Source organism: Gekko japonicus, unplaced genomic scaffold (genome assembly GCF_001447785.1).
Source record: "Gekko japonicus isolate JY-2015 unplaced genomic scaffold, Gekko_japonicus_V1.1 scaffold388, whole genome shotgun sequence".
Classification (NCBI taxonomy): Eukaryota; Metazoa; Chordata; class Lepidosauria; order Squamata; family Gekkonidae; genus Gekko; species Gekko japonicus.
In genome coordinates, this window is record NW_015162490.1 from 440,951 (window position 1) to 451,644 (window position 10,694).

Genomic DNA, 10,694 nt, shown 5'->3' on the forward strand with positions numbered 1-10,694 from the left:
AAAACCATGTTTTTCTGCAAAGAATAATATATTCCTGGCATGTGGAAGACCATTGGGACTGGCTCCCTTGCTCGGTTTGCCTCCGCAGTGTGAGTTCTAGGCAGTCTACTATTAGAGATGACATGATGGAGGAGGAATTTGGAAATCCTTTGCATGCCCGGCATCTCTCCCCCCAGGATTCTCTGAGGGAACTGAGTTAGGGCTGCCAAGTCCCCCCGGGGGGCGGGGAAAACCCCGCCCCAGACGCCCATTCCCCGCCACCGGCAGATCGGGCCCCGGGGGCAACCCCGCCCCGACGTGCGCGTCACCAGAAAGTAACGTTAGGATGCCGAGCACGCTGGGGGCGGGGCCACGACCATCAGAGGGAAAACTCTATGGTTTTTCCTCCGAGGGTTGTGGCCCCGCCCCCAGCGTGCCCGGCATCCTAACGTCACTTCCGGGTGACGTGCGTGCGGCGCCCCGCACACGCGTGCTCCAGTCGCCACCCGGGAGTTCCCCGTTGCAGTGACTGCAACGACTTGGCAACCCTAAACTGAGTGTATGGTTTCTCCGCTACCCTCCCCCATTTTTGTTTTTAAGTGTCTCAACTGTGTTCAACATCCTGCGCTTCTGGGGCATACTAAGACCTCATCAAACTGATCTGGTGTGTCAGAGGGATCTATCTCTCTCTCTCTCTCTCTCTCTCTCTCTCTCTCTCTCTCTCTCTCATAATTTACAAGATCTTATTTTTCTGCATACTTTGGTAGACCCCTGCTTTGGCTATGGGTGGCATCATTTTGCTGCGCCTCTCTATTAGATACAGTGGTGATTGGACTCCCGCAGGGCTCTTTTTGTAGCAGGAGCTCCTTTGCATATTAGGCGACACACCCCTAATGTAGCCAATCCTCCAAGACATACTGAGTTTTCCAAGGGGTGGTATTAGAAATATTAAAAACTTGTGGTAAAAATGTTTTATCATTTGAAGGGCTTAAAGTTAGAACGTAACATCAATGTGCCCTGAAGCTTTTCTACTCTTAACTTGTATTTTCTATATGTATCTGTAGAAAAAGTTTTCATATATTGAAGAAAAACTCAAAACTATTGAGAGAGCTGAAAAATTTGGACTCCAGACAATGGTGAGTTCAGTTTCGTAGTTCCTTCAGCCAGGCTTGTACCAATGAATATGTTTTCAGAAGAAAGCACAATTATTAGTTTAATGCTTAAGAAAAGGGAACTATTGTACCTTTAAAAAAAAATTAAATGCTTTTGTTTCTTTGACTAATTTAAGTAGAAAAGTATGGGATATTATTGAAGAAATCCTGTATTAAAACCGATTTGACAGTTTTCGTTTGGTATCCTATCGAAATTTCCCAAAGGAAGGTCCATGTTGACTTTGGCACGGCTTGTTGAGATTACTGTGAAAAGCTTAAAACCATGGGGTTTGGTGCAATAAGCGTGGACTAGAGATCAATTTATCTAATAAATAGCATGTAAACCCGTGTTCTCATCAAGCAGCCATGAAATAAGATCTGTCCTCTCCCTTACCACACCAAGCTGTGAGTCATTGGTTACGCTTTCTTCCTCTCACAGCCCAAGGCCCAAACTCCATTTTCCCTCCCTTCCCTCCTACTCCTCAGCCACAGATTCAAACCCTGAATTCCACTTATTCCCCCTCTCTGCCACACATCTCCATCTCTCGGTCTCTCTTGACCCCTCTCACATCCACAAACACAATAGAAGATTCAGATAACATCCTTGTGGCAGAATGAACCCCCCCAGGCATCCTGTTCTACAACAGGGGATCTAGACCTGTGCCAGAGCCCAAAATGCTAGACCCTCATAGCTCCAGCCATGTTCCACTAGCCCCCAACCCAAATATGATGCCTTTTGCTGCTGCCACTACCAGAAACTTTAAGCTATGCTTGTTTATTCTTCTGGGAACCATAAAAAGGTAAAGGTTCCCTTGCTCAAAAGCCAGTCGAATCCGACTCTAGGGTTGCGGTGCTCATCTCCGTTTCCAAGCCGAAGAGCCAGCGCTGTCCGAAGATGTTTCCCTGGTCATGTGGCCGGCGTGACTAAACACCAAGGCGCACGGAACGCTGTTCCCTTCCCACCGAAGGGGTCCCTATTTATCTACTTGCCATTTCTTGCTTTCGAACAGCTAGGTTGGCAGGAGCTGGAACTAGAGACGGGAGCTCACTCCGTCATGCGGCACACTCGGGTCTTGAACTGCTGAACTACCGACCTTCCACAGCCTGCAGTTCAGCGTCTATAACCACTTGAGCCACCGCAGCTCCATTCTGGGAACCATACATAGCAATAAAACGATTTTTGTTTTTGTTTACATATGCAACATGGCACATAAGGAAGGGTGATTCCAGCATTTGATAATGTCCTTGGCGCACAATATCTGACAGTATAATCCTTTTGCACGTTTTAGTTCACTAAGATAGATCAAGGTGGGTAGCCACACTGGTCTGAAGCAGTAGAACAAAGTTAGAGTCCAGTGGGGCACCTTTAAGACCAACAAAGTTTTATTCATGGTGTGAGCTTCCGTGTGCATGCGCACTTCATCAGACGATGAAATGGAATGACATATACTCCTATATATACAACTGTATATTCCATTTCATCATCTGATGACGTGTGAGTGCGCACGAAAGCTCACGCCTTGAATCAAACTTTGTTGGTCTTAAAGGTGCCATTGGACTCTAACTTTGTTCTTTTTGTTCACTAAGGTTTAACTTGACTCTCATTGTACTAGAGCGAGATTCAAGCTCGTGGCACCTTGAAGTCCAACAGCCTTTCCAGGATTTGAGCTTCTGTTGGCCAAAGCTTCCTTCATCCGATAATCTACAGATCTCACAAAGGGAGCTTTGACTTTCAGAAGCGAAGATGCTGGGAATGTTGTGGGTCTTTAAAGCACGTCCTGTACTTGGACCTTGCTCTTCCACACTGCAGGCTAGTACTGCTACCCACCTGAAGCTATCACTAAGAAACATATGTATGAAATGGGGGGGGGGGGGGGGGAGGAGGCAAAGATGGTAAATTGGAATGTTATTCTAATATTGAGTTTTCACAATATGAAAAAATGATCAGGTTTGAGTTAAAAAACGACAGTTGTAACCAGGCATGGCCTCTGGTATAGTGGCTCAGAGGTCAAGACGCTGAGCTGCAGAGCGGACGGTCTGTAGTTCGGCAGTTCAAGACCCTAGTGCCGCGTGACGGAGTGAACTCCCGTCTCTGGCCCCAGCGCCTGCCAACCTAGCAGTTCGAAAGCAACTGCCAGCCACATGAACAAGGAGAAGTCTTCGGACAGTGCTGGCTCTTCAGCTTAGAAACGGAGATGAGCACTGCCCCCTAGAGTCAGATTCGACTGGCTTTCAAGCAAGGGAAACCTTTACCCTTATAATGATACAAAGCTAAAAAATGTGTATTGCTTCTTACCATTTCGTATTTTTTCTGTGTAGCTTCTCACACTGACATATACTCTAATCTGATCATTTGTTTTAAGATTTCTTTTATTTTCTTTTTTCTTTTTTCATTTCCAATTGTAGCCGTGAAACTCACAAGATCGCAGTGTTTTACATTGCCGAAGGACAAGAAGATAAATGCTCCATTTTGGCCAACCCGAGAGGCAGCCAAGCATATGAAGATTTTGTGGCTGGACTCGGTTGGGAGGTAACTCGTTATCCAAACATATAGCCCACCGACAGTAGGATGAGAGTATGCTTCTGATTCAACGGATTGCCGTGTTCTTGGATGATAGAAAAACTGAGGGTCACAGTGTTAGGAAGATGTTAGGAAGTGTTAGGAAGAGCCAGTTTGGTGTAGTGGTTAAGTGTGCGGACTCTAATCTGGGAGAACTGGGTTTGATTCCCCACTCCTCCACTTGCACCTGCGGATGTGACCTTGGGTCAGTCACAAGCTCTGGCACAGCTGTCCTTGAAAAAGAGCAATCTGTGTCAGAGTTCTCTCAGCCCCACCCACCTCACAGGGTGTCTGTTGTGGGGAGGGGAAGGGAAAGGAGTTTGTAAGCCGCTCTGAGACTCCAAGTGAAGGGCAGGGTATAAATCCAATCTCTTCTACTTCTTCTTCTTCATATGCAAAAGTATATAAAGGTAAAGGTCTCTCTTGCTCGAAAGCCAGTCGAATCCAACTCTAGGGTTGCGGTGCTCATCTCCGTTTCAAAGCCGAAGAGCCAGCACTGTCCGAAGACGTTTCCGTGGTCATGGGGCCGGCATGACTAAACACCAAGGCGCACGGAACGCTGTATATAACACTGTGTATAACAGATGTATGCTTAAGGTAGATCAGTTTTGTGCTTTTTATTTAAAATGTGCACAGAATTGATCTACCTTAAATATACATCTGTTATACACAGCGTTCTATACTTTTGCATATGTTCTTGAATGAGGCAGTACTTTCCTACCAGTTCAGATAAAACGATTTGGTTGTTTACCCTGTGAGGCAGGGTTAGGTTGAGAGTGTCTGACTGGCCCAAGGTCACCCAGCGAGTTTCCATAGCAGCATGAGGATTTGAACCAGGATCTCACAAATTCTAGTCCAACCCTCCAACCAGTTCACCGTACTAGCTCTGTTGAATGAGACCTGGAGGGGAGAGAGGATCTGCCCCTATAATGTACCGTTTGAATCAGGGCTCTTTTTGTAGATAAAGCCCAGCAGGGACTCATTAGCATAATAGGGCACACCCAACAGCAGGAACTCATTAGCCTATTAGGCCACACCCACGACAGCACAGCACATTGGCATTTTAGGCCACACCCCCATGTTACCAGAAGTGTGGTCATCCAGCCACACCCACCTTTTGCTTCTTATTCTGCTTACCTTGTTTGTTGTCAAAACCCAGGGCCTTTTTGCAGCAGGGACTCCTTTGCATGTTAGGCCACACACCCCTAAAGTAGCCAATCCTAATAAGTTTCTGCTGTTGGGTGTGGCCTGTTATGCTAATGAGTTCCTGCTGGGCGTGGCCAACTTGGAAGCCAGCCAGAACTCCCCAAAAATAGCCCTGGTTTGAATCAATTGAAGTGTTTTTCACTTTTGAGACCTTTAATTTTCACCGTCTTTGTGGGTGCTGTTTCTGGTAAGTCATGAATAAATGTTGGGAAGAGAATCCTGCTATACTTTTTTTTTTTTTTAAGTTGCTTAAGTATCTGATTAAAAATCATATACATATATTCTGCTGTGCAAAGTTAACATAACCAATAATACAAGTCCCTGACCTGAAGAGCTTTTAATTGAAGGTATAACTGTAGAGGGTAAGATTCCAAAATGAACTCTGTGCCAAGTGCCCTTTTAAACAGGATCAGTCAAGTATATTAACACAAATTATAGGACCTTAGGTGCAGGCAAGAGCATAACAAATGTTGTGGCATCTGTTTTGTATATAGCTCCATGAAATATTAAGAAACTTCTGGGTGTTGGGGTTGTTGTTTTTTTAAAATAAAGGGGCACTAATTAAATTTTAATGTTAAAAACAAACAGTGCTTCATCTTTACTGTTGCAGCCAATGCTCCCGCTAAGCTGTGGAGTCTTGTGAGCAAAAATTCTGCTTTGTGAGCTACTGGCATTAAAGTTGTGAGCGAGCGATTTGGCTGCTGCATAAATCAGTTTGCTCTGGACCCCTCCTTCCTGAGCTAAGACAAAAATGTGTGAGCCGGAGGCTAAAAAACTGTGAGCTGGCTCACACTAACTCAGCTTAGAGGGAACACTGGTTGCAGCCACCATAAAATGGGGATTTTTAGAGATCTGTGTACCAGGAAATAAGTCTCAGTAATTTTAGTGGAACACACTGCTGGGTAAGTGTGCGTAGGATTGAAGCTGGAAGGTAAATGTAATTCTTCCCCTTTTTTTGGTTACTTAATTAAGGTTGAACTTTCAACTCACTGTGGATTTATGGGCGGCCTTCAGCGCAATGGGAGCACAGGGCAAACCGCACCTTATTATGCCAGTTCGACGGTGGAGGTTATTTTCCATGTGTGCACACGCATGCCGTCTGATTCTGATGATTCACTGACCAAAAAGGTAACTGAAAATGGAAAAGTCAAAGAGTGCAATGGATATTTAAATATATTTGTTCTGGAACACCCAGGCCTAAAACTCTCAGGAGGGACACTGGATCTTGGATCGCACCAATTTGCTTTAGAGCTAAATTCCTCTCCTTTTTATGATACAGATCTTTTGGCCACAGCCTTTTTGGCCACGGATCTTTTGGCCACAGCCTTCTGCCTAATCCCACATAGGGAAGGGGAGGGGTTTTGTTGTTGAGTCGCACTGTCTAACCATCTCATCCTTTGCTGTCCCCGTCTTCTTTGACCTTCAGTCTTTCCCAGCATCAGGGTCTTCTCCAGGGAGTGCTCCCTTCTCATTGGGTGGCCAAAGTATTTGAGCTTCAGTTTCATTATCTGGCCTTCCAGGGAACAGTCAGGGTTGATTTCTTTTAGGATGGACTGATTTGATCTCCTTGCAGTCCAAGGGACTCTCAAGAGTCTTCTCCAGCACAGGAGTTCAAAAGAATCTATTCTTCAGCGCTCGGCCTTCCTTATAGTCCAACTCTCGCAGCCATTCATGACTACTGGGAATACCATTGCTTTGACCATGCGGACATTTGTTGGCAGGGTGATGTCTCTACTTTTTATCATGCTGTTTAGGTTCGCCATCGCTTTCCTCCCAAGGAGCAGGCGTCTTTTAATTTCATGGCTGCTGTCACAATCTGCGTTGAGGGGAGGGGAACTAGAACTAAATTGAAATGGTGCACTCTGAAATGTGCAGGAAAAAATGGACCAAAAAAAAGGTTCTTTACAATCCATCAGGGGAGTCACACTGAGGTTAGGATCCAAACCACTCCTCGCTTGCCTGCAAAAGACCTCCAGGTGGCTTAGATGTGGACCCCAGGTAGTCCTCCGCCCAGGTAGCTTACAGGCCTTGTTTAGTTTTGCAATTTATTTTTTTTAAGAAATTTAGAATGTAATTTTTATAACTTATAAAATCGGTATTTAGAAGGTTAGAATATTTTCAACCAGGTATATTTGAAAGTTGAAATATTGTTAGATTCTTTAGCAGTCTGTACTTCCAACTAGAACTGTTCAGGTGTTACGACGGCTCCAGTCAATTCTCTGCCTCGTTTTCTTTCCTTTGCTGGTTTCCAGGCATGACAAGCTTGTCAGCTAAGCAAGTAGTTCAGCATTCTGCTTAATAGCCTGACAGAAGGTCATACCACCTGCTGGTCAGAAAATCTGCCTCTAAACATGACCATTCAGAAGCAGGCTGTGATGCACCGAATCCAGCAGATGTCATAGGAATACCTAATTATTAAATTCTGGGTTTTGTATGAAAATAGTCGAGCTCTCACACGCCTCACCTAAAATTAATATTAATAACTCTGCTGTAGAGTGGCGCTGTGGCACAATGGAACAAAACAGTGAGAAACAGAATTTTTGAATTCTGAGCAGCATTGATACTGCTAGATAGAAAGTACATTTTTTGTGCTCGTTTAGGGCTGTAAAATACGAACCACTATGAAATGGTTGTCCTTAACAAAAGATTTCTTCTGTTGTAATAATAATGGATGGGGTGATACCTTTCAGATCACTAGGGTATATAATTTTAGCAGTGTATTGAGTGGGGGGGGGGTCTCCTATTCAGATGTCTGGTAGCCATCATAGACATGAATAGTGGTAGCAACAACCATAGTCATTCCTTGTCCAACCTGCGTGTAGCTTTTTCGGCAAAAACTTAGCAGCAAAGAGCTTCTTGGTCTGGAAAACTGCCCCCCCCCACGCACACACACTGAACTCTTGTTCCTTTACTCAAGAAATTCGTTAGTCCTAGCCCGATTAGATTTTTAGCAGCTAATCTTAACTGCTGTAGGGGTTTGCAGACTGGAGACAGGGGCCGCGCTATTGGATTTGCTCAATTCATTTGACTCTAGGACTATAATTGCACTTATGTCTTACAAGGCTTTTCATAGCCTCAGGCTGGCTGGCAGCAGAAAACAAATTGGCAGTGAATACAGTAAGAGTGAAAGGGAATGAAAGGCACACATTATCAGTCTCCCGGCAATGCCGTTCTGGCAGGAAGTTTCTTGGTTAATTTACAAATAAAACTTCGATTTTAGGATGGGCACTCTGTCAGGCAGACAATGGGAATGTCAGGGGCTGGTCATTACTCAGAGAGCGTAGCGGCCAGGCCTGGCCAAAAGCAGAAGTTCTTCAATCACACAAACAACTCCCTTCTGGAGCCAGCTGGCTCCATGATGCAATTAATAGGAAAAGGAGGTCAGACTATTAGGTGTGTGTGTCCCCATGACCACTGTCGGCCGTGGTGTGCTGCCTGGCAGGCAGGGAGCAGAACAGCAAAACGCCGAATGCCTTTAGCGCTATTGAATCAAGTGGCATATGCCGAATGACACACAACCAGGCCTGGAACGTGCAATTTGTTTTTGTACAGCTTGGAAAATAATAAATTGTCCAGTAACTGACAAATAGCTTCTGATGGGCAGATTGTAGTTGGGGAAATTAAGTTGGGACATGGCGGATAATGATAAAATTCAAATTAGGGTCTTTGTTGACCTTTTGTCACGCAAACATGCTTTTTGATCTGTCCCCGATGCATCTATGGCTGTTTACTTCTGGGGTTGACTATTGTAAGGAGATAACGATTGGTACTCTTAACTTCTGCATGGTGGCTATTACTAATACCACCCTGTGAAGATCCTCTAAAAACTGTCAAATGGCAAAGGGCAAATTACCGGTTAATGACTGCAATTTACAAATCTGTTGCTTTTGTTTTAAATACCAGCATCTCAGGTATCGCGTTAATAATGGGAATGGTTTAAAAAAAAATTAAAGGCTCAGTATTATATATTAAAATGGCTTTGTGGTATATCTTTAGAATGAAAGAATTATCTAAAATATTTCTAGTGATGGCAGAATTTCCCAAGCCCTCCTTAACCATTTTTTTTCTCATGAATTGTATTTAAAATCTGACACAGCTAAAGACTGAACAATCTCCTGAAGCCACTTTTCCCCGCTGTTTTTATGTTTTGTAGAGTGCTTCCTCCTGACAGTGCCCTCTCAGTCTTCTTTGCATAAGGCTGAATTTATTGGTTGCCCATTTAAACAATTGCTTTCTCTCTGTCTTGGAAACAGATCAAGATGGGTAGCCGTGTTAGTCCGTCTGTAGCAGTAAAAAGGAGCTGCGGTGGCTCAAGTGGTTAAGACGCTGAACTGCAGGCTGTGGAAGGTCAGTAGTTCAGCAGTTCAAGACCCAAGTCTGCCGCAAGACGGGGTGAGCTCCCGTCTCTAGTTCCAGCTCCTGCCAACCTAGCAGTTCGAAAGCAAGAAATTGCAAGTAGATAAATAGGGACCACTTCGGTGGGAAGGTAACAGTGTTCCGTGCGCCTTGGTGTTTAGACATGCCGGCCACATGACCACGGAAACGTCTTCGGACAGCGCTGGCTCTTCGGCTTTGAAAAGGAGATGAGCACCGCAACCCTAGAGTCGGATTCAACTGGCTTTCGAGCAAGGGAACCTTTACATTTACCTTTACCTAGCAGTAAAAAAGCAAGAGTTCGGTAGCGTCTTAAAGACTAACAAAATTTGTGGCAGGGGATGAGCTTATGTGAGTCACAAAAGCTCCTACCCTGCCACAAATTTTGTTAGTCTTTAAGACGCTACCGGACTCTTTCTTTTTGGGGAGACATCCTTTTAGATACTTGTGAAGCATCCTGTTTCCTTTTAATGTTTCCTGTAAGCTCCAGTTCCATCATTCTGTCATCCACACGTTATCTTAAAATTTATACTTTGTTCCTACCCCCTAACGTATCCCTGTGTGCTCTCTTTTAAATCTGGTGACTGAAGTGGGTGTGTTACGTCACTTGTGGTTGAATGAGTGCCAGGTATCGCGGTAGACTTAACATCTTCTGTTTGATGGCTTCTGTTAATACAGATAGCGCTGACTCATGCTGAGCTCGTGATCCAGTACACACTACAAATCCTTTTTTAGCAATGCTGCCGTCAGCCTAACCATAGCTACCACCATTTTCTTTTCAGATAAAACCTTTTCTTCAATTCCTTGTTTTTCAGCCCAGATTTCCAAATTTTTCAGGGAATTTGAGATGGTGAAAACACGCCTTGGTAGTTGTCACCAAGCATGAGAGTTACTGTGAATTCACTGGGCACGATGGCTTGACCCCCGTGGGTCTCTTCCACTGGCGGAGGTGTTTTTGTCCAGTGAAAGAAGTCTTCTCCAGTGCGAGATCCTCAGAAGAGTAGCATGCATTAAGGGAGAGTCTACTTCTGCTAGAGGAAGCCCCATCCACTGGCAGAACAGGGTCACCCTGGCCTCTCTCTTATCACTGTCTCTTCCCATTTTTCAACACCTGTGGTCCTTGGACTTAAAACAAGCCCAGCAGGTGACCCGTGTCAACAAAGCCATGAATTAGGGCAGGTTGAAAGGTAGACAGTTGCCTGAGGCCTCAGCACCAAGTGAGTGTTTGCGGGGGTCATTTTGTAGAAAAAGAGGTGCAGGGGCTCATTAGCATAACTCATTAGCATAACTTATTTGCATATGCCACACACCCTGACATCACCGGAAGTGTGTCAGAAGACAACACCCACCACTCAGGCTCCACTGGACTGTTTTGGATTGCTAGCTATTGGGGGGGGGGGGAGGGCGCGGGGGGGGGGGGGCTG

General features: G+C 45.0%; 1 protein-coding gene across 1 annotated transcript in view; it reads left to right on the forward strand.

The window, feature by feature from the left end:
• Positions 1–10,694, forward strand: part of RALGAPA2 (Ral GTPase activating protein, alpha subunit 2 (catalytic)) — a 235,075-nt gene that overhangs the window by 155,102 nt on the left and 69,279 nt on the right. Inside the window, exons 34-36 of the mRNA XM_015406000.1 lie at positions 1,044–1,115; positions 3,537–3,660; positions 5,869–6,024. Coding sequence (XP_015261486.1) covers positions 1,044–1,115; positions 3,537–3,660; positions 5,869–6,024 — 352 coding nt within the window. The remainder of the gene's footprint in view (positions 1–1,043; positions 1,116–3,536; positions 3,661–5,868; positions 6,025–10,694) is intronic.